General features: G+C 41.6%; 1 protein-coding gene and 1 long non-coding RNA gene across 6 annotated transcripts in view; both read left to right on the top strand.

Moving 5' to 3' along the window:
- LOC308075234 overlaps positions 1-24,371 on the top strand; it is a 36,946-nt gene extending 12,575 nt beyond the window's left edge. Inside the window, exon 2 of the long non-coding RNA XR_013932179.1 lies at positions 22,355-24,371. This is a non-coding gene — a long non-coding RNA (uncharacterized lncRNA). The remainder of the gene's footprint in view (positions 1-22,354) is intronic.
- slc4a1ap (solute carrier family 4 member 1 adaptor protein) lies at positions 768-24,371 on the top strand. 5 transcript variants are annotated; one of them, XM_080414920.1, is made up of 17 exons: positions 768-1,012; positions 2,871-3,028; positions 3,540-3,829; positions 4,335-4,536; positions 5,384-5,594; positions 6,489-6,617; positions 7,494-7,554; positions 8,174-8,313; positions 9,151-9,311; positions 11,010-11,079; positions 11,601-11,790; positions 13,047-13,149; positions 13,704-13,944; positions 16,423-16,518; positions 17,802-17,890; positions 18,642-18,711; positions 21,704-24,371. In XM_080414920.1, the coding sequence occupies exons 1-17, from the start codon at positions 769-771 to the stop codon at positions 21,751-21,753; spliced, it is 2,505 nt and encodes an 834-aa protein (XP_080271046.1). In that variant the 5' UTR covers position 768; the 3' UTR covers positions 21,754-24,371. The 5 variants fall into 5 exon arrangements, 4 of the variants coding, with proteins under 4 accessions (XP_080271046.1, XP_080271045.1, XP_080271047.1 ...); XM_080414919.1 differs by having other exon boundaries at positions 3,534-3,829; positions 13,053-13,149; XM_080414921.1 differs by having other exon boundaries at positions 3,534-3,829; positions 16,423-16,512.
- Positions 24,372-24,652: the final 281 nt, after the last annotated feature.

Raw genomic sequence — 24,652 nt, 5'->3', positions numbered from 1 at the left:
TAACAAAGTGTATGCAGGCGGTTGAATTAGAACAATGTTGTGCGTCTTATTTTAGGGAAAGTTTTAACCACAGACACTCTGACATATAAAATAATGTAAAATACATTTGTGTGTTTTGCAGTCTTTTAACTACATTCGCAATGCGATTGCTTTTGGAAGCAGTGTTGCCATGTCCGCTTATTATAAGCGACTTTGGGCTTCTTTTTCTGTGAAGTTGCTTGTAAATATTGATATTTGCGGGTTGCGTTTTTTTGGGCTTGTTTCCTAATGTTGTTTAAACCAGTGGTTCTCAAACATTTTCATGTCAAATATTTATTTGTCCCGACCCGCCCATCTGAAAACAGAATATAAAAAAAAAATAAGCCGTTGTATACAGTGGCGGATATTTTGTGGTTCCACTCAAAAAGGCCCATTCATTTTCCCCGTAGAGATTTAAAAAAAAAATCAATTATTGTAAGCCTTAGTAGAAGAATCATGACCCTTTGTTTTGTGGTTTAAAAAAAACAAGATTTACCAGGAGCGGAGCCTGGGTGGCTTGATTCTAGTCTTTAAAACATTTATATTCATATATTTTTTTACACAAATGCCATATGTGTGTATGGTTTAAGACTATGAGTTATGACCGAAATCAACTTTAACTAACAACATAATCGATTTGGGATTGTTTTCCTAGACCTGGTTTTCTTATTTCTCTCACAAAATCTGGCAACACTGTTTGGAAGAAGAGCCCGGCCGGGTCAGATTTAACGGTTACACCAAATAATAAACATGGCAGCCTCCTCGCCGCCAGTGTCTGAGATAATAAACAACACGGATCAAGAAGAGATGGACACAGACGTGATGATCAACAACACTGGCGACTCTGATCGTAACGACGGCGATCTAAACGAAGACAAAGCTGCGAACAGCAGCGAGGTGGATCAAGGCGAGAAAGAAGATCCTTTCAAGAAACCAGCGCTGTTTGCAGCTCCTTCTAGACAGCGCGGTCCGTCCAAGAAGACACTAGTCACGGGTAGGCCTGTACTGTCACAAGAATGATCACATACTCGTCTAATCCAGTGGTTTTCAAGTTCAACCTTTTATTTGCGTAAAGGACCCCCAAATTGACACATATTATTAGCTCGGACCCCCATTTGAAAAGATATGCCAGGGACTCAACCATTTTTGATTTATTGGGGGGTCCCAATCTATACTGTATCATTAGCTGTAGTATACAACCCTCGTAGACGTATTGATTCTGACGTCTTCAATCTGAGACGTCAGAATCATAAATACGTCTACGAGGGTTGTATACTATAGCTACTGTATCATCAATCATTTGTGTTCATTTACCTCTGAGACTGTACGCATGTAACGGGTCCATTTGGTTCCATTTGTACACTCTCAGAGTTATAGACACATAAGGGTCAATTTTGTTCCTAACTATTAATTTGGCTGGGGACAGTGGGACCCCCTGGAACCCCCTCAAGGACCACTGGTTAAGAACCACTGGTCTAATCGCAACTATTTGGCAATTATGTTTTTATAATCGTCTTAATCGTTTCCATGTCGTCACCTTCTTAAACTATTCTATTATTATTATTCATAAATCTACACACGTTAAAATTTTGGGATATGGTTGTTCTCCAAACCCTGTTATTTATGTTCAAAGCTCACAATAACTTACTTCCAGACTGTCTTCAGAGGCTGTTCGAGACCAAAAACACCCATTATGAACTCAGAAACACTGGTATGTTTGAAACAACATGGGCAAGAACCAATACTAAACAACACTGTGTATCAGTAAAAGGAGTAAGTTTGTGGAGCTGTTGCGATAATGAATTGAGGAGGTGTAGATCGATCTTTGTCTTTAAAAAAATGTTTAAAACAAATATTATAAATAAGTATAAAGAGCTATTGTGATCATGTATTATTTTGATTGTTATATAATAATAATAATAGAAATAAAACAGAGAATAAAACAAAAAAAGATACAAAAATAAATACAAAAAAGAAAGTAAAAATAACAAATCATGTATTCACATGTATAACCATATGTGTGAACATGCATTGTATTATGAAGCCAAAATCTTTGTCCTGTTTTTCTCGGTATTCTTTCTTTCTTCTCCTTCTAATTTAACTTTTGTGAGAATTACATTGTTTTTCTTTGATTGTCATGGATGTATTTTATGTTGAAAGGGTAGGCAATATAAGCTATGTAGCTTCAGCCTATACCTTTTTTTGGTCACAACTATGTCATGTATTATTGCTGATGTTGTTTTAAGAAAATAGAGCATACTGTTTGCATAGTGTACAAATGACCAAAAATAAAAACTTGCAAAGTGAAGTGAAGTGAACTAATGGCCTAAGTCATTTTTTGAGGAAAATTATATTTTTGCCTAAGTCAGCTCCTCATGACACTGGCCACCTCTGGTAAAATCGCCTATCTCCTAATTGAAAGGGATCATGTTGTTTCCTCCCCTATATAATGACCTAACTCCCTTGTGACTTGGGCCAAAATAGTTTTTTTTTTTTGGGCCTAACTAAGTCACATGTTTTTGTGACTTGAGTATGGAGTAAATCATTTGGCCTAAGTCAGGTTTAATCCTATTTAAACCTATTTTTTTAATCTCTTATGTTACATAACTGACAGTGTTATTTTTATGTTAATAGTCATAATTTGTTATAAAAGTTTTGGGTGAAATGATTAAGAAAGAAATATCATTTAGTTTTTCTGCCCCTGTGCTTTTTTTTTATTACGAGGCAAACAAATGTTTATTTTTGTATTCATATTATGTTCCAATGTTCAATGCCAAAAACACAAATTAAACCGTTAATCGCAATTATCAGTGTGACAATTAATCGTCAACTTGAATTTGTGATCGTGACAGCCCTAGCCACGGGCTCTGCAGCGGAACCGAGCCGTACGACAACAGAGCCACAAGCATCTCAGCAGGCGCCACCCGAGGGCCCTGCGAGTTCGGACGAGAAGGACACTTCTGAAGAGGCCAACAACGATGGGGAGGAGGAACACCCCGACAAGGTGAAGGTAGTGTTGACTACCTTTTTTCACTGACGAAAACTAAATAAAGACTAAGTAAAGACAAAGCTACGATGACTAAAACTAAGACTAAATATATTGACAATTTCGTCAACAAATAAAAACTAGACTAAAATGTTAGTGAGGGACTAGTGGAGAAGAGATCCAGTAGAACTAAGACCAGTTATTTTAGGGTTGGTTGCGCTTGGGTGTTACGCTCTGAAAATAGCAGATCTACAAGTCCACAACGAGCTTGTAGATCGGCTATTTTCAGCATGCAACCAAGTGTAAAATCAGCCATTACGACGCCATCAAGGCACCGCCAAAATGAATTTTAGTCAACAAAATCAACTGTAGATTTAGTCGACTATAATCTTACGATATTTAGTCGACTAAAACTAGACAAAAACTAACACATTTCAGATGACTCAAATATGACCGAAACTAAATGGAATTTTATTCAAAAGACTTTGACTAAAACTGAATCAAAACTTGCTGTCAAAATCAACACTAGGTGAAGGACGACGACGGAGCCGTCAAGAAGACCCGACAAGAGGCCAAACCCAGGGTCTCCCTTCCCGTCAGAGCAGTACCCCCCGCCGCGGCGGCGGGGTTCAAAGCCCACCCCCCTGTCCCGTACACGGAGCCGCCGTGGGGCGGGCTGGCGGCGGAGGAAACCATGCCCTACGCCCTGGAGATCCTCAAGAACGGCACCATCGTGGACACGGTCCCGCTCACGCAGAAGAGCTACTTCGTGGTGGGACGGCTGCCCGTGTGCGACGTCTCTCTGGAGCATCCCTCCATCTCCAGGTATCCACGTGGTGTAAAATAACTAAGTACATTTACTCAAGTTACTGTACTTAAGTACAATTTTGAGGTACTTTTACTTTGCTGGAGTGTTTCCCAAATGTCTGATACTTTTACTTCTACTCCACTACATCTCAGAGACAAATATTGTACTTTTTACTCCACTACAATTATTTGAAAACTTAAGTTACTAGTTACTTTGCAGGTATAAATGATTACATTATAAAACATACATTAACCACTTCAGCCCTGTTTTATACCGAGGCTGTTTGAAAATAGCCGATCTATGCGACGCGTTGTGAGCTTGTACAGTAGATCTGCTATTTTCATACATTATAGTACTTTTACTTTTTGGAACTTTTAAGTACATTTTGATACCAATACTTTTCTACTTTTACTCAAGTACATTTTGAATTCTGGACTTTTACTTGTAACAGAGTACTTCTACACTGCGGTATTGATACTTTTACTTAAGTAAAACATTTGAGTACTTTTCCCACCACTGCAGGTATCACGCGGTGATCCAGTACCGCGGACAGTCCGGCGAGGAGGAGTGCGTCGGCGAGGAGAGAGGGTTTTATGTCCACGACTTGGGGAGCACGCACGGCACCGTTGTGAATAAAAGCAAGATTCCCCCCAAAACCTATGTCCGACTCCGAGTCGGGCACGTTTTGAAGTTCGGAGGGAGCACTAGGCTTTTTATTCTACAGGTAAAACATATTATTGTACTATACTACCAGTGGTGTAAAGTAACTAAGTACATTTACTCAAGTACTGTACTTAACGTAGGTAAAGTTTTGAGGTACTTTTACTTTACTGGAGTATTTCCGATTTTCAATACTTTTACTTCTACTGCACTACATCTCAGAGGCAAATATTGTACTTTTACTCCACTATGATTATTTGACAACTTTAGTTACTAGTTACTTTTTAGATTTTGATCGTTATTACAAAACATACATTGACCACTTCAGCCCTATATACATTTCGGCCATTCGAAAATAGCCGATCAACAAGCTCACAATGCGTCGCATTATGAGCTTGTTGATCTGCTATTTTCTAAAGATTTTTATACATTTGAAAACTTGTGAAATGGGACATTCTGCATAATGGGTACTTACTACTTTTGGTGCTTTAAGTACATTTTGATACCAATACTTGTGAACGTTTACTCAAGTAAATGTTGAATTCCGGACATTTACGTGTAACTAGAGTATTTCTACATTGCAGTATTGATACTTTTACTTAACCCTTTAAGGGAAAGCATAATTTGTGTCATTTTAAGATTTCTTTGGCTATTCAAAAATAGCAGATATACAAGCTCATAGCGCGGCACAGAGTGCCGTGCTATGAGCTTGCAGATCTGCTATCTTTTTTTTAAATCATAAAAATGTGTGTAAATATTTGATTTTTTTAGTTTTTTGTTTTGCAGACATTTTTTACTCAAATCTTTGCTTCTGGGGGTCCCTGGAACTAAATATTTTAAAAAAAATAGCAGATCTACAAGAGCATCTCATGAGCATCTCTCCAATGCTCCCAATCCCATTTTTCTCTCAGGGTCCAGAATTTGACGAGGAGGAGGAGTCTGAACTGTCGGTCACACAGCTGAGGGAGCGCGCCCAGAAGCAGAGAGCAGAGCTGGAGAAGAGGATGATGGGGGAAGGCTCTGACGGCGACGACGGCGAAGACGCCGCCGAGGGAGAGGGAAGCGGCGACAAGGGCGAGAGGAAAGCGCCGAGCGTGGACTCTGGCTGCTCTTGGGGAATGGGTAAGCTTTATGTCCATGAATGGAAATGGTGTCAGTCTGCCAGATTGTGCTGCTCGCGGTATTTGGCTAGTTAGATCAGTGGTTCTCAACCTGTGGGTGATTTTGGAGGGGTCCCCAGATGACAGTTAAGTGCAATTTAAAGGGATAGTTCACCCCCAAAATGACTTTTTTTCTGTCGATTAGTCACCCCATGCTGACTTGAATTCATGGATATTTTTTTGTTTTTGTCGCCAAAAGTTTGATGACCGGCAGCGGTTCCGGTAGGGGACACAGAGTCTCGCTGGTCATCAAATTATTGGATTAGGAATGCATAAAAAACTAAAAAAGATTCATGAATTCAAGTCTCCATGGGGTGACTAATCGATAGAAAAAAAGTATTTATTTTGGGTGAACTATCCCTTTAAGGACTTTGAAGATCTTTTTAATACGTCCCCAAAAAAAAAGAAAAATACCATTACTGCTTCAAGAATAATCAACAAACTATACTATAAAAACTGGTCAAACATTGGCCTAATTGTCAAACAATATAAGGAAGAGCAAAGAGGCAAATATTGCGAAAATGGCCGCTTTGCGAGGCGTTGTGAGCTTGTAGATCTGCTACTTTCACTCTATGTATCTGTGGGACTGAGTCAAACCTCAACTCCTACAATTCCAAGTGATGGTCAGGGTGGTGGGGGGGGGGGGTCCCCTGTTCAAATATGATCATTTTGGGGGGGTCGCGGCCTCAACAGGTTGAGAACCACCAAGTTAGATCTTAGAATCGACAGGAAACGACTTCTACTGGGCTGTCTTTTGGAAGTCCACAAACAAGAGTAAGCGATCTCACGTCTCTCTCTCTCCTCCTGTCATTTCCCCTCTTATCTGTCTCCACAACTCCTCCACAACTCCCTGTAGGTGAAGACCCCGTTCCAGAGGAAGACGAAAACGAGGAGAACCCCTTTGCCACCGAGTTCCGTGAAGACCAGGAGGCCGCGTACCTCAAAGACCCCAAGAAGGCCCTGCAGGGCTTCTACGACAGAGAAGGTGAAGGCTCTCTGAACCGCCCAGCTGTGGTAAAGTGATAAGATAGATCAGTGGTTCTCACTCAGGCTTTTTCATGTCAAGGACCCCCAGAATGATATGTATTTGGCCGCGGACCCCCATCCCAAAATACTTTATTCCAGGGACCCCCAGAAGCAAAGATCTGAGTTATAAATGTTCGCTTAAATATATATTCAAAGATTTGCACACATTTTCACGATTTTTCAAAAATAGCAGATCTACAAGCTCATAGCGCGGCACTCGGTGCCGCGCTATGAGCTTGTATATCTGCTATTTTTGAATAGCCAAAGTATAAAATATGGAAAAAGGGGTTAAAATGATTGTGATGCTTTATTAACTAATTTTGCTGGGGACCCCCTGGTACCCCCCAAAGGACCCCTGGGGGTCCCCGGACCCCACTTTGAGAACCAATGAGCTAGATAGATAGATGGTACTGTATCCGTTGTTGTAATATGCACCCATATGATCATTATGGACTTGTGATCGTTCTAAAATTTGGACTGAATATAATTGCGCGCCGATGGCCTAGCGGTGAAGGCACATACCACAGATAGGCTCTAATGCAGTCTGAGACAGTGAGTCGCTGGTTCGATTCCCGAGCCCAGCAGCCTTTGCTGCATGTCACTCCCTGTTTTTCTCTCCGTTTCTAACATTCTTCACTGTACTAGGCAGAAAAGCCTCCAAAGAATTGTTTAAAAAAAACACACAAAAAAAGATACGGTAATTGTCAAGGATAGTGTGAAAAGTCAAAAAACTTTTCCATTGTGATCCTTGATCTAGCAGCACTTGATTACGTCTGAGTCAGTTTTCTACATTTTAAATCCTTGTCCCTGACCACGCAGCTTTCTTTTTCCTCAGGGGAGGAGCTGGAATTCGAGTATGAAGACCAAAACCATGGCACTTGGCTCTGCAGAATAAAGTACGTGGCAAAAACTGTCTCTTTACATCATACATGTTATATTTTATTGATTATTTATTGGGGTTATTATTGATTCTGAATTGGATTTTAATACACACATTAATCATGTTACCAAGCTTGCTTAATTTAATCTTAGAAATATTGTGCGAATTAGAGCCTATCTGTCGTTGGACGGTGCAAAAACGTTGATCCACGCTTTTGTTTTCTCTCGGCTTGATTACTGCAAAGCACTCTACGCTGGCCTGCCAAAGAAAACAACTGACAGATTACAACTTGTTCAAAATGCGGCAGCCAGAGTTTTAACTAAAACTAAGATGAGAGAACATACTTTACTCCAGTTCTAGCTTCACTACACTGGCTCCCGGTTGTTTTTAGGATTGATTAAAACAATCTTTTACTAGTTTATAAAGCTCTAATAATAAAGGTCAAACACGTACACACGCGCACACTGTTTTACTAATAGTTGGGATGGAAAGCATTTTAAGTACTGCATACTGTAGATGTGATTTAGAATTCAGAATGAATGGTCTGGTGCCATCCTTTAAATAAAACATTGCTGCCTGTTCAGTTGGTATCACATGATGCCATGATGATGATAACCCCCTTCTTCCCCTCTTAGGCTCCCGGTGGACGATGCTTTGGGCAGGCAGCTGGTGGCCGAGGTGACCCTCACGGGGAAGAAGAAAGACGCCGCCGTGCAGTGTTGCCTGGAGGCCTGTCGGATCCTGGAGGCCCGAGGGCTGCTGCGCCAGGAAGCAGGTGTGTCTCCAAACCAAAGGGAGGGTTTTTTTACCCTTGCAACCAGACGAATCTGCAATTGCAAAAAAAACACTGCCCCCGGCAGATTTGCTCTGGCACCGCTCAGTTGTGATTGGATTTCACTCCCTCTGAAGTAGTGAGGGACCAATCAGGGCCCTCACTAATGCAAATATGGGGCGGGACACCAGAGACATCTTTTTAAATCCGCCCATTGGAAATGCAGGTTCCACACAGAGATTCCAGACTAATATCTACGCAGTGATATTAGTCCGGCCGTGCCAGGCTAGGGTTTCTTAGCAGAAAGGCTTGAACTGCTGCTTGAACAGGTTGTACATAATAATGTCAGAAGAGTACAAATGGGAACTATGGATGGACCGATATATCGGCCGCATATCGGTATCGGACGATATTTGCTACTATCGGTCAACATCGCTTTTTATTTTTTTACATTTTTTATTTTTTTATTTAAGTTACAGGAGTTGGGAGGCAATAATGTTGTGTTTCTGCAGAACAGAACAGTCATTTATAATAATAAAGATGTATTTGTTTACCTGGCACAAAAGGGGGAAATAATAACACCAAAAACGAAATGAACAAATATCGGTATCGGCTAAATTGTTATTTTAAACATCGGTATCGGCCAAGAATTTCCATATCGGTGCATCCCTATTGGGAACCAAATGGACCAGGTGTACTCTCTTCTGAGGTAAATTAACAGTGCTGTATGGCTTGGGATGAGAGTTGTTTCTTGCATTATTACCTTTTTGAGCATTTGTAACCTCCGCCCTAGTTGAATTTGAGTTACTCTGTTCCCGGTTTCCAATACCTCCACCCTAGTGTCGCGTAAGCGCAAAAAGAAGAACTGGGAAGACGAAGACTACTATGACAGTGACGATGACACCTTCCTGGATCGGACCGGCGCCGTGGAGAAGAAGAGGGTGGAGCGTATGAAGAAGGCAGGCAAGATAGAGGAGCGTCCTGAGACCTATGACTCACTGGTAATAACCATATTTTAAATATATTAATTTGAGTTTAACGAAACCGAGCTCTTCTCCTTGTACTGTGTTATTGTTAGAATACTTGCATGTCTACCAGTGGTGGAAAAAGTACTCAAATGTTTTACTTTAAGTAAAAGTACCAATACTGCAATGTGGAAATTACTCTGTTAGGGCGCGCTCCCACCAAGAGTTGGCTGGCCGCTGTTAAACGCAGGTTGTGCGCGGCCACAGTTTTTTGCAGCCAGCGGATTCTAAAAAACGGGAGTGTCGCGCCTGTCACTCACTTTCAGGAGCCTCCCCGCAGCCCGCACCGCCTGTGCCTGCTGCCTTGAGCACCATGTTGCTTCCTGAGTCTTGAGACGGTCCGCCTTCGACTCACCCAATTGGACAGAGGGAGAAAATCAGCGCCTGCCTCCAGCAGTTTTCTGCTTAGTCGCGGAGAGCAGATAAACGCAAGGTCTGCGCGACTAGCGGAAAAATCTGCTCTTGCGTGAATCAACGCATTTGCATTGACAATGCATTGGCAGATTCTGCAAACAGCGGCCAGCCAACTCTTGGTGGGAGCGCGCCCTTACAAGTAAAAGTCCGGAATAAAAAATCTACTTGAGTAAAAGTTTGATGCCAAAAACGTTTTGGCATCAAAATGTACTTAAAGTACCAAAAGTAAAAGTACTAAAATGTTTGAATAGCAGATCTACAAGCTCACAACGCGTCACGATGCGATGCGTTGTGAGCTTGTAGATCTGCTATTTTCAAATAGCCTATGTATAAAATGGGGCTGAAGTGGTTAATGTATGCTTCATAATATCATCATTTATATCTGAAAAGTAACTAGTAACTAAAGTTTTCAAATAATTGTAGTGGAGTAAAAGTACAATATTTGCCTCTGAGATGTAGTGGAGTAGAAGTAAAAGTATTGGAAATTGGAAACACTCACGTAAAGTACAAATACCTCAAAATTGTTCTTAAGTACAGTACTTAAAGTAATACTAGGTAACGTTTTCAACAAAACTAAAGTTAAATTGTATATCTTTTGTCAGTGGCAAAAGTTTCACAACACCCACTCCATGAATTTCACCCCCGGAAGCCTTTTATTTATATATTTTCTATTGAACGGTGAAGGGGGGGACTTTCCCGGGAAAATGACGTTCCTGGCCAACGTCATGACGTCGTGGCCGACGTCCCCAGGAACTACCGCAACGGTTTCCTGTTTGGCCAGGAACTACCGCGGTAATAGCAAAAAGGAACCTCACGCTGATGTTAAGAGAATGTAGGATTGGAAGATCGAAAAAGAACAGAAAAAGAAAGCACAGCTCATGGTAACTAATGCTCCACTGGCTAAGAGAAACGATCCGTAGATAGTATAAAACAATTAAAAGATCGCTTTTTGAAACGCTTCCGGCTTCCGGTGAAAACGAATGGAATTCTGGGTAATCGAGGATTACGGAAATTGTATGCAGTGACGGTAGTGACCAGCAGAGGTTGCTAAAAATCGTTATTTGGGATTCTGCATTGTACAACTTTAAGTAAATGTACTTAGTTACTTTCCACCACTGATGTCTACTGAATAGAAAGTACAAGCATTGGACACGGCAAATATCATTCCAATGTAGAAAGTACTTTGGCCTAGCCTGCCTCTACGAGGCTTATTCTATGACACTAATGCTGTTTGCGTTTTGTATTTGTTTAACTAACAAGGTGGCTAAACTGGCAGAGGTGGAGAAGGAGCTGGCAGAGACCCAGAAAAAGCTTAATGCCGGAGGCAGAGGTGAGCTGAGTTTGGCTATTCAATTTTTTTTTTTTTTATCTTGACAATTTGTGTAATTTGGCCGATTCTACATGTCAAAAATTCTTGCGTTTTTTTTTTTTTAAACATATGTTGCTATATCAGTGGTTCTCAAACTTTTTCATATCAAGGGACCCACAAAATGAACTGTATTTGGCCGTGGACCCCAATCAAAAAATATTTAGTTCCAGGGACCCCCCAGAAGCAAAGATTTGAGTTAAAAATGCTTAAAAAATATATATATATTCAAAGATTTGCACAAATTGTCACGGTTTTTCAAAAAAAATGCAGATCTACAAGCAGATCTACAAGCTCATAGCGCGGCACTCGGTGCCGCGCTATGAGCTTGTAGATCTGCTATTTTTGAATAGCCAAAGAAATCTTCAAATGACACGGATGCGTTCCCGGTCTTAATGGGTTAAAACAGTCAAGTCCTCTGTCCGTTGTCTTGAGTCTCCTCATGCCCGGTCAAAATGCCTCCCGTTTGTCCCATAATGTCCCAGATTCCTCCAGTTCGTCCACAGAGGACCCGCTGGACGCCTTCATGAGCGCCGTCCGAAGCGACGCGGCGATGGACGGCGTGGAGCGCAGGAAGCTGCACGTGCACGTGGCCGACCTGCGCAAAGACGCCCAGCGGCTGCGGAAGCTGGTCGAACTCACGCGACCAGCCCAGATGCCCTCGCTGCAACCAAGGTGAGGCCACGACGCAACACAACAACATGCCGGGGATTTTTACTAAAATGGATTGCCTTGACTCCATTAACACATTGACCGCCAAAGGTTAATCTCATAATGTACTCACCAGTGCCAACGTTTTATTGTTGTTTTTTGTTTTTTTCACATCGCCATAGACCTCGTTAAAATCCTTAAGATTGAGCTGTGCACTGTTTGTATACATCGCGGAGATCTCCCTGCGTCTACCAGTGAAAACCACGTGTCAAACGGAGCCGCCATGTTGTAGTTTGAACGGTTTATGTGAAACAGTGATCAGCGAAGAGAAAAACTACAAACGAGAAAATGGCTTTTCAGTGTGCGCTTTAGAATGGAGGCCGACGGGATCGGCAAAACGTGATCCAGAATAATTCCGTTTCCGGTGGTGTTACAATGAAATGTGCCGTTTAGAAAATTGAAAAAAAAAAAATTCGGAAAAAAAGGAAAAAGCACCACAGCCCGTAGGCTACGGGATCGGCGCTATACGGTTGGATTTATCGGCCCGTAGGCTACGGGCCTGGCGGTGGTAGTGTTAAGACCTGAGGCCGATTCTACAAAAATGTCTTCTAAATAAAAAAACTATGTTTCTTTATCAGTGGTTCCCAAACTTTTTCATGTCAAGGACCCCCAAAATGTATATGTATTTGGACCCCCATCTCAAAATATGTTGTTCCAGGGACCCCCCAGAAGCAAAGATTCGAGTTAAAAATGTTCGATTTAAAAGAATATATATTCAAAGATTTGCATATTTTTCAAAAATAGCAGATCTACAAGCTCGTAGCGCGGCACCTATGAGCTTGTAGATCTGCTATTTTTGAATAACCAAAGTATAAACTAATGCTTTTTAGCTCAAATCCAAAAATGACACGGATGCGTCCCAGGTCTTAATGGGTTAAGCTTCTGCCAACAGATAGAGGCTGTGCTTCCGTTTACAAAATGTGTAGAGAAATACTTTTAAACTACATTGATGAGAAAATCAACAGAAATCTGTGTTGTAAATGTATTTTATTATAAATATTCCTATTCAAGGCTGCCAATTTATTAGTATGCTGTATATTTAAATATACTTCGTTTCAACTGTGAAATTGAACTATAAATCAAGTATGTGTGTGGTCGACAAAACATTTCCCCCATAAAATGTTTTGCAAACATGCGTTGAAAATTATATGGATATATATAGATGTATAGATTATAATACTGCTACTGATACATGGAACTTAAACTGTTGTTTGTTTAAGCTGCAGTGGCGCCGCAAATGAACAGAAGCCTAAGAAGTCCTTGCCATTGTTCGGGGCCATGAAAGGCGGCAGCAAGTTCAAACTGAAGACCGGTACTATCGGGGTAGGTAGTCTAGGTACGCTCTGGTATAACATGTAAGGCTCTGTTGTCCCTTGTCTTGTCATGTTTTGACTCTTCTGACTTCACTCACGTCCTTCCCTTACTCCCTGCTGACAAGATTTACCTTTATGTCTTTCATTCAGTGTTGCCAAGTCCGCTTATTACAAGCGACTTTGGGCTTGTTTTTCTGTAAAGTCGCTTGTAAACATTGCTAGTTGCGGGTTGCATTTTTTGGGCTTGTTTCTAAAGTGTAGTTGCTTATTTGAGCTTCCTTCCTGGTGTTATTTAAACCAGTGGTTCTCAAACCTTTTCATGTCAAGGACCCCCAAGTAAATATGTATTTGGCCACGGATGTCCATCAAAAAGTATTTTGTGTCCCTTATTAGATTTGTGTTTTAAAACATTCCATTATTTTTTCAGGATTTTCTTTTTAACTCATTTTGAGTGTGTGCGGCCTCGTCGCTTTCTTTTGACCTTGTTTTCATAGACCTGTCCGCTTGTTTTTCGTGCTGAAAAGTCTGTCAACACTGCTCTCCTTCTCTCCGCCTCCCTTGCAGAAGTTGCCCCCCAAGCGTCCCAACTTGCCCGCAGAGCTCTTCAACATGAAAGAGCTTCCGCCAGGGGGGGAGGAGGACGACGACGACGAAGAGGAGAGAAACGCGGAGGACGAAAGCAGAAACGGTCAAGATGTCGCTGATCTGGACGGTGAGCATCCTCTGCAGTATGACGCACCCACGTCGCCAGAGAGCGCCTCCTCAGGCCAGGAGAGTGAACAGCAGACACAGCATTCACCTAAAGGTAAGGACAACATAATGATTTAACATCTATATACACAACTATAGGCAATGGCCAGGTTTCCCAAACGACTTTGAGCTCAGACGCAGCCTAGAAGCTGCGTGAGAGCCTCCACGCACCTGCGCAGTAGCAACCCCGCCACGATCTATCTTCATTAGTAGCAGCTGTGTGTGCTCTACGTGGTATCTAAACTGGCTTCAGGAGGCACCATCGTCGCAGGTTCTCATTACGTGTGTGCTAAAACTACATTCGCGAGACAGCATAGACGTAAAGACCTCCTGGACGAAGTCTACGTAAGGCCGACGTAAACTACGTAGGGCCGTCATACGCTACACTGCAGTTTAAACACCCTTTGCGAAAGTGAAATGGATCATAAAAATACCAGAGCCAACTGTCAGATGTCCTGAAGCAGTCCACTCCAAATACAACTTTTGAATACTATATTTATGAATGAAATTACAGTGGTGAGTTGACATCTGCAAGTTAAATAAAACACTAAAGTGTCCCCATTATGCAAGTAAATTAAATATACTTAAAATACCAAAAGGAATGCAGAATGTCCCATTTCCCAAAATTAATATGTATTAAAATCTTTTGAAAATAGCAAATCTACAAGCTTGTGAAGCGTTGTGAGCTTGTAGATCTGCTAGTTTCAAAAGATGTTTTAACCATTCATAAACATGGCGAGCGCAACAGCTGTCACTTTGTGAGAGGAACTGGGGACTTTCATCATAACGTTTAACTATAAAACTTCAAAATTAAGTAAACATGTTTAGCTCAGCATCATTTATATACCTTTAGTTAACTTGGCATATGCTTAATATTTTTATCAGACGATCGGATCATCCGTGAGAGTACAATTTGTAAACTTCGGGTTCATGCATATAGAGGACGAAGCCCTGGTTCAGAGCGTTAGTGAACTACAGCCACACATGTCCGTAAAGCGTCCGTCAAGTTGCCGTACGGACGCCGGAGGTCCCATCCACTCCCATGTTAAAAAAACAAACGGAACGGTACTTCCGGTTTTAAACTTAACATGGGAGTGGATGGGACTTCCGGCGACCGTACGGAAACTTGACGGACGCTTTACGGATGTGTGGCTGTACCCACTAACGCTCTGAATCAGGGCTAGAAGCAGCGCAGCTGCCCGCGTTGTGTGTGTGTGTGTGTGAGTGTGTGTATATACATATACATATATATATATATATATATATATATATATATATATATATATATATATATATATATATATATATATATATATATATATATATATATAAATTAAATGTGTGTGTGTGTGTGTGTGTGTGTGTGTGTGTGTGTGTGTGTGTGTGTGTGTGTGTGTGTGTGTGTGGTCGGTCGGTCTTTTCATGGATCTATTTCGCTACGATCGGTGTTACTACCGCCCCAGGGCGCTAGTAACAAACTGCTTCGTAGGACAGCACTGCAGGGCTACGCCTCTCGCAGAAGTAGGAGGAGAGTAGGATACGCCATTCTGTCTCCCAAATGTAGTTTTAGCAGAAACGTAACGCCGTGGACGTGTGAAGCGATTGCACGTTGGGCAGAACCAGCTGCTACTAATGAGGGTAGAGCGTTGGTTTCGCCGGGTCCCAGGCTCTTACGCAGGCTGCGTAGGCAGCGCATGAGCTGAAATCTACGTGGCTGCTATGGTACTGCGCAGATTGTGTGGACGCACGTTAGACCCGTCGTACAACCTGCGCAGGATCTCAACGCAGCATCTCTACGAATCTCGTTGGGAAACGCGGCCAATGATAATGGAAGCAAACGGTAGATGTGTGGTATTTGTGATGTGTACGTGTGTGTTTTGTCTACCGGTATTATTTTTTGCATGTCAAGGACCCCCAAAAGGATATGTATTTGGCCGTGGACCCCCAACTCAAAATATGTTGTTCCAGGGACTAAAGTATTGACAATTACAAAAATATAATTTCTTATACGGTAGTTTCACCTAGCCAGACCTTTGCCCACACCTTTTATTGAAACACCTTATCATGGTCAGCGTGCGATGCGGCCGTGAAACTTTGCACACACATTCCCACTGGGCCGAGGAAGAAATGCCACCCTTTTTCACATTGGCTTGTTATAGCGCCACCAGCAGGCCTCAAATCATGAACGGAGCATCCGATTGCCGTGAGAGGCCTAGGAAAAACTTGCACACCCTTTTCGCATTGGCCTATTATAGCGCCACCAGGAGGCCACAATAACGTACCTGACCTGGTGGAGACCTGTGCTCCAAGGAGCACTTTCTGTTAAACGAATATTACTCTTAGTCTTGATACTAAGGTCAGGGGGAAAAAGTTAAATGTTAGCCTTTCTTCAGTGCTGCCATGTATTGTGCATGCTATTACATACAACAAAAGAACCATTTAAAAAAATCCAGGTTAATGTTTTATGTACCTTTCACACTGGCTCTGATTACAGACGTTATTTACCTTACTTGTTCTTGTGGTTTCTCATCAGCGCAAAGTCACGAACCAACAGGAGACGAGGTGCCGACTAAAGCAATGGAATGGAAAGGAATACCTGGCCAGAAGACCACGGCCTCTTCCGGTCTGGGTGGGTGTCACGTTTAAATTGTTTATTTTTACGGCATGGCTCTGTAGGACATGGGTTCCCAAACTTTTCAGCCCGCGACCACAAAATAATGCGGCCATTGACTCGCGACCCCACCTAACCCTTGAGGTAATTTATGCACATAAACTTGCACGTTCGGTGCGCATTTGTAATGTATTAAAATGTCATACCGCAGAGATTTTAATTTATTGTGGAATTGTCCTCCGTTATACACACTAGACCCAAGTTGGCTCTGTACTTGGACCGCTTTTTTCCCGTCTACACCATATCTCTTCGCCAAAAATAGCTGATCTGCGAGCTCACAATGCTCACTAGAAATGGGAAATGGTGTGTCTTTGAGAGTCCAGGGCTCATCTGCACGCTGCCAGTAGGTCAAGGAAGTATTTCCAAAATATTGGAAATATTTATAAATAAATAAATATTTAACTAATAAACAAAAAAGTTTAAAGTAATACTAGGTAACGTTTTCAACAAAACTAAAGTTAAACTAAATTGTATATCTTTTGTGAGTGGCAAAAGTTTCACAACAGCCACTCCATGAATTTCACCCCCGGAAGCCTTTTATTTATATATTTTCTATTGAACGGTGACGGGGGGACTTTCCCGGGTAAATGACGTCATCTGGCCGGAAAACGGAGGCGGAAATGCACTGGTTTCCTGTTTAGCCAGGAACTACCGCAACGGTTTCCTGTTTGGCCAGGAACTACCGCGCTAATAACAAAAAGGAACCTCACGCTGATTTTAAGAGAATGTAGGATTGGAAGATCGAAAAAGAACAGAAAAAGAAAGCACAGCTCATGGTAACTAATGCTCCACTGGCTAAGGGAAACGATCCGCAGATAGTGTAAAACAATTAAAAGAACGCTTTTTGAAACGCTTCCGGCTTCCGGTGAAAACAAATGGAATTCTGGGTAATCGAGGACTACGGAAATTGTATGCAGTGACGGTAGTGACCAGCAGAGGTTGCTAAAAATTGTTATTTGTGAATCTGCATTGTACAACTTTAACTTTATAACAGAAGTGAATGGTGGTTGGATCGGGCTGATATCTTGCCCAAATCTGTAGTCATAAATACATCATGGACGACTGACGTCACAGACTGGCCACATGAAGTACGAGATCCTCATGGGAGCCACTCCACTGTTATCCACTGTGTATCTTGTTTGTGTGTGTATCTTGTTTGTGTGTGTATCTTGTTTGTGTGTGTATCTTGCGCGCTCTTTGGTCACACTGACGCTGAGGTTCTCATTCGCCCGGCTCTGCAGATCCCACGGCTAGAGGGGAGGACAAAGAACCACAGACCAAACCCACTGCAAAGAAGAGCGTGAAAAAGAAAGCCATTGGCCCTGCCAGGGTAAGCCCTCATACACAGTCAAACCCTGAGTGTTAACCCATTCAGACCGGGTCTTTTTTTTTTCTTCTTTGGGGCTATTCAAAAACAGCAGATCTACAAGCTCATAGCGCGGCACCGAGTGCAGCATTATGAGCTTGTAGATCTGCTATTTTTGAGAAATCGTGAAAATATTGTGCAAATCTTCTAATATATATATATTTGAAAGGGAACATTTGTAACTCAAATCTTTGCTTCTGGGGGATTCTACCAAATTTCTTCTAAATCCTAAGAGTTTTTTTGAAAATGTATCAGGACGTGGACCCCCATCTCAAAATGTTATGTTCCAGGGACCCCCAGAAGTTGTAACAGTTGTTAAAGAGCTAAAAATGTTCGCTTTGAAAAAATACATATTAAAAGATTTGCACACATTTTCCATGATTAAAAAAATATATAGCAGATCTACAAGCTCGTAGCGCGGCACTCGGTGCCACGCTATGAGCTTGTAGATCTGATATTTTTGAATAGCCCAAAGTGTAAAATAATGCTTTTTTGCCAAAAATGACACAGATGCGTCCCAGGTCTTAATGGGTTAAAATGGGTCCATTTGGTTCCATTTGTACACTTTGAAATGAAATTAACTTTGAGCATTGCACTGTGTAAACATGAATGGGACACTAAGGAAAGCTGTATTCTCCATACACACCACTAGGAGGCAGTGGCTCCTACTGGTGATGTGTCAACATTTCTCTCTTATGCTCCTTCTGTTCCACAGCCTCCAGCGTCCCTGTCTGCTCAATACCCTGAAGATGACCCTGATTACTGTGTCTGGGTGCCTCCTTCAGGTACAACTGTGAACCGGCCTTGTTTATTTGCTGACATGGTGCATACTCAGTGGTGGAAAAATTACAAAAATGTTGAACTTAAGCAAAAGTATCAATACTGCAATGGAGAAATACTCCCATTACAAGTAAAAGTCCGGAATTAGAAATGTACTTGAGTAAAAGTACAAAAAGTATTGGCATACAATTTTTACTTAAAGTACCCAAAGTAAAAGTACTCATTATGCAGAATGTCCCAGTTAAAAAATATATTTTGAAAATAGCAGATCTACAAGCTTGTGGATCTTGTGGATCTGCTATTTTCAAATGGCCAAAATAGATATAGGGCTGAAGTGGTTAATGTATTTTTGTAATAATAATCAAAATCTGCAAATTAACTAGTAACTCAAGTTTTCAAATAATTGTAGTGAAGTAGAAGTAAAAGTACTGAAAATTGGAAGTAAAAATACCTCAAAAGTTACTTTACACCACTGTGCATAGTTAGCATCTTGCTGTTAATGCTTTGGATCCAAGACTGCTCACATATCCTATTTAGCCCAGGTCAAAACCAACTAGCAAGATAGAAGTATTCCTTTTTAAAGCTGCAATACAGAACCTATTTGAATGAATAAAACATTATTTTAATCAACCTGTAGGTAGAGCGTGCTAATACGATATAACAAGCAGTGGTTGGAGGTGGTCTCCCTGCGCTTTCATTGAGAAATCTAAACCCTGGTGTCGGGTAGGAAACCTTTTGGTTTTACTGGGGTCATTATCTCCCATGGCCAAGCATGGCATTTTGTCTTGGTGACTGACAGGTAGAAGACTGGTAGAAGTGTATAATCTCACACAGGACAGACACCCGCGTTCGAATCCCGGGTAGGACATGAAATTACAAATTGCAGCTTTAACCCCATTCAGTCCGGGAATGCATCTCTGTCATTTTGGCTTTTCAAAAATCGTGAAAATATGTGCAAATCTTTGAATATATATATTTTTTAAAGCTAACATTTGTAAAATATTTTGTTCCAGGGACCCCCAGAAGCAAAGATTTGAGTTACAAATGTTTGCTTTAAAAATATATACATTCAAAATGTTCACGGGTTTTTCAAAAATAGCAGATTTACAAGCTCCTAGCGAGGCACTCGGTGCCACGCTATGAGCTTGTATGTCTGCTATTTTTGAATAGCCAAAGTGTAAAATAATGCCTTTTAGCTCAAATCTTTTTCAGCCATGATCTTGTATATCTGCTATTTTTGAATAGCCAAAGAAATTACACAGATGCGTTCCCGGTCTTAACACATCCACCGCCAAGGGCTAATCTCATAATGTACTCACCAGTGCCAAGGTTTTATTGTTGTTTTTTGTTTTTTTCAGGTCGCCATAGGCCCCGTTAAAATCCTTTAGATTGCCCGATCCACTGTTTGTAAACAACGGGCACATGTCCTGGTGTCTACTCGTCGAGACCGCGTGTCAAACGGAGCCGCCATGTTTGAGTTCTGATCGTTTATGTTAACATGGGAAATGCGAGGATGAAAAACTACATGTCCTGTACAGCTTTTACAGGGGTTTTTGTGTACGACTTAGAATGAAGGCAGACGGGAAACAAAAAACGTGATCGCACTTCCGGTCGATTTCGGGTGGTGTTACACTGAAAATGGTCCCCCTGGAAAATTGAAAAAAAAAAAAAAATCGAAAAAAAGGAAAAAGCACCACAGCCCGTAGGGCTACGGTCTCGGCGCTTAACAGTTGGATTTAACGGCCCGTAGGACTACGGTCTTGGCGGTTAATGTGTTAATGGGTTAAACCTCGAGTGTGTAACACACACTTCAATGAGGTATATTTCTGATACCAAGAGATGACCTTTACAGCAGGGCAAACGTTCCTGTTTGGAACATAGGGTCCACTCCTCAGGAGACGAGAGCCTCTTTGTGCGTCGTGTTCCAATGCGGTGTCCGTAGGTAGATTACCTGTAAATGTCAACTTGATGTTGGAAGTTTATCCTGTGGCGTCCATCCAGGTGCATGTCGCTTTATTTATTTCCGTCCAGGTGCATCATGTCAAGAACGTATTTTTCCTCTCTCTTGGTAACAAAAAAAAGACTCGCCGAACGCTGTTGAGACCGCATGTTTCTGCTCTTCAGGGAAAAGAGTGATGAGAATTGGAGGGAGTGAAATAAACAGGCTTTTATCTCCCGTTTGTACAAAGGAGTATTGCGGCATTTTTGTCAGCCGCCTAGGAATCTAAATCTCAGTCAAAGCAATGAGATTAAGTAAAATAACTTTGAAATGGCTGCCAAATGCAGCCGTGGATTCAGGGCCAAAACTTTTGCATGCATTTGCCGTTTGTTTACATCATATCGGGATAGTATGCATCCCAGTTTCATACTTAATATAACTATATAATTGAATTGCTGTATGATATTTGTGATTTCCTTTGAGAACCAAGCAGCGTTGATTTCGTCGACTAAAACTATGACGAAAAATGTTTGTCGACTACCTTTTTTCACTGACGAAAACTAATTAAAAACTAAATAAAACTAAACTAAATGTATTGACAATATCGTCAACAAATAAAAACTAGACTAAAACGTTAGGGGGGGGAAAAAAACTTTAGGGAGGGACTAGTGGAGAAGAGATCCAGTAGAACTAAAAGAAGAGTCATTTTATGTTTGGTTGCACTTGGGTGTTGCACTCTAAAAATAGCCGATCTACAAGCTCGCAACGTGTTGTGAGCTTGTAGATCGGCTATTTTCAGCATGCAACCAAGAGTAAAATCAGCCATTACCACGCCATCAAGGCCCGCAAAAATACATTTTAGTCGACTAAATCAACTGTAGATTTAGTCGACTATAATCTTATATTTAGTCAACTAAAACTAGACAAACTATTTTCAGATGACTAAAATATGACTAAAACTAAATGGAATTTTATCCAAAAGACTGTGACTGAAAACTAAATCAAAATTTGTGGTCAAAATCAACACTGGAACCAAGTTTGCTCTTCTACATCCACAGATCAGTCTGGAGATGGTCGCACTCATCTAAACGACAAGTTTGGCTACTAAGGGAACCGCCCGTTTCACCGAACTTCATACCGCCGGGAATAGCTGCAGCAAACACCAAGCCTTCAGTCTCCATACCAGTGACGTTCTCCAATCCTTCAGCCCATCTCATATCTATGTTATGAACTGTCCTTGAGCCCCCATTGCAGCTCTTGTAATGTTGTACTATCACGATGCACCACCACCACCACGTTAGGAGACCTTAGGAGATATCACAATAGGCTCTATGCACAGCAGCCATATTGTGAAGACATTCACAGGTGTTACCAATGATACTGATGAAGGCTCTGTTCCATTCTGGTCAAACAGTCAGGGTGCTGATATTGTGCACGTTGGCTCACTGGAAACACTCTGCTACACCAGTGGGTCTAACATTTGGGTCCAGGGACCCTCATGGTTCTTAAAGGGTTTCCAAATGGCCCCTTACGGATGTGTAACTCTGAGAGTGTACAAATGCAACCAAATGGACCCATAAGGGTCCATTTGGTTCCATTTGTACACTCTCAGAGTTATGGGGGTCGTGGAAATTGATGGAACAGAGCCTTCATTAGTATCATTGGCAACACCTGTGAAGGAAGTGATACTATGGCTGCTGTGCATAGAGCCTATAGACCACCGAAGTCTGACGTAATTTACACATCCTTTGTTTGTCTACCTGGTTCGCAGTTTTCCACCCCCATTCTGAATCCCATAGACGTATTTAATATTGCGTCAAATAAGAACTGTGTTCCAAAAATAAACAAATGACCCCGGCGGTTTTACTCTTATGGATATGAAGCATCAACTGACGGTGAGAAAACGATAATGTTACTTCCGCCGAATTAGTTACATTTTCGCCAGAAACAGACTGTATCAAATATAAGTGACTGACTATCATAAACGATATAGAACCTCCTCCCTGACAATATCGCCGGGACAGTTTGTTTATTTTTGGACCACAATTCTTATATGAGACGATTCTAAGATGACCCAATGTTATTCTCCATAGAGAAATTACTTCCGCAAACCTGGGGATGAACGAATGACGTCAGGACTTCGGTGGTCTATAGCCTAAGAAAAAGAAAAAAAATAGAATTGTGTGGCTCCAGTGTGGATCTCGGACAGCACGTGGCCAGCCTGTGACGTCGTCTGTGACATTTGACTGTGAATGTGGGCAAGGTTTCAGCCTGATCCGACTGCCATTGACTTCCATTGACTTCCATTGAAAAATATAAAAAAATATTGTAGCTGTCAGGCAGATAACCTCTTACCTCCATATTCTAAAGTTTAGTTTTTTTTGTAATTTAATGCCCTACTTGATCACACTACAGTGTCACACAAAAGTATAAAAGTAGCATCTCTACAATCTCGCTGATCTGCTACTTTTTATCCTTTTGAATGTGAATCCTGAACGGTTTTGGACATGATGTCCAAAACGGATGTTTCCATCCAACATAGACGATATAAAACATAATTATGTGAAACAAAATGAGTGGAGGTACTAAGTTAGCCTACCGGCAGTGTGCACAAGAAACTTTGACGGTGATGGGTTCAGCGGTTTGCGAGATTAGCTCCGGACAAAACGGACACAGACAAACACACTGACCTGGAGAGCCACGCCGTAAAAAGGGAATTCTGGAGCCTGCAGTAGACTTGAACATAATGTCCCTACTGTTGTTTAATGTGGGCTGTGTGGGGTTCTGAGATGGAGAAGCAGAGACGAGCGTTCACCGTCCTTTTACCGTTTGTCACTTTAAACCAGCTTTCAGATGTGTTTGTACTCTCAGGCTGCGTGATAAACATAGACCCAGCTCTTCAATTCACATTAGCTCAAATTGGCAATGGTTGAGGAACGGTACTCCTTGGTGCAGTCACTGGGAAACGGGCCCGCTGGCACTCGGATGATCAGTGGAAATAATGGGAAAGGATGGCACTTCAATTTTGGCCCCCTTGTTTGACCCCCGGCCGTCAGCCAAAAAGCACAGGGAAAAATAGTCGAGGACCACACAGGAGTGTTACATTTGAACTGACCTCGAGTCGGCCTTTTTGTACGTTTCGTCGCTGCCCTCGCAGCTATAGATAGACCAATATCCAATCTGTATCCCTTCCTTAGTTGGCCTCAGTCGACTGCTAGCATAACCTTTTCTGGTTTTGCTAAATGTGTGTGTGTGTGTGTGTGTGTGTGTGTGTGTGTGTTGGAGAAAGAGAGAGCAGTGAAGCAGCTTTTCTGACCATCTGGTCAGTTGGATAGCTTAATGGTTGAAACACAAGCTGATAATGAGTCAAGCTAAGTGTAGTGTGTGTGTCTGTCTGTGCATGTGCGAGCGCTTGTGTGCATGTACACGCATGTCCCTCTTCGAAGTTCTCCTTTTAACAAGATTTGTCTTTTACGGGTGACTCAGCGGTCGGGGGTGTGCGGGTGGCGTGTTTGTCAAGGGCAGGATTACTCCGTGTGTGTGAAATCCCACACAGCACCGATGTTCACGTTGGTTTCATACCATCTCTATTTCCAAACCTCCTCCTCTAGTCCTTTTCTCAGCTCACATCTCCGCCTCTTAAACTTCGGGGGCTTAGAGATGTAAAAAGAAAAAGTATGTATTTGGTTTCATATATTTGTATTAAAAAACTGTCTGTACATAGCATTTAGGGTGCGATCAGTTCTTTATGTTCAGCGCTGCCTGTTGACTAGGGCTGTAACCGTTGGTTCTTTTCTTGCCGATTATTCTATCAATAACTAATCAATTGATGAATTGAATAATAATGTGAAACACGTTTTTAAGCACATAGTTTTTTAGTACAATGGCACAAAAATAGCCAATCTACAAGTTAACACGTGAACTTGTAGATCACCTATTTTTAGAAATTATTAAAACCGCAATTATTTTATTATTAAAATCAATAATTAGTTATAATTGATTAAATT

This window comes from Gymnoscopelus braueri (genome assembly GCF_963280865.1).
Source record: "Gymnoscopelus braueri genome assembly, chromosome: 19".
NCBI classification, from domain to species: domain Eukaryota; kingdom Metazoa; phylum Chordata; class Actinopteri; order Myctophiformes; family Myctophidae; genus Gymnoscopelus; species Gymnoscopelus braueri.
The sequence above is the reverse complement of the archived record's forward strand: the minus strand, read 5'-3'. Positions and strand labels throughout refer to the sequence as shown.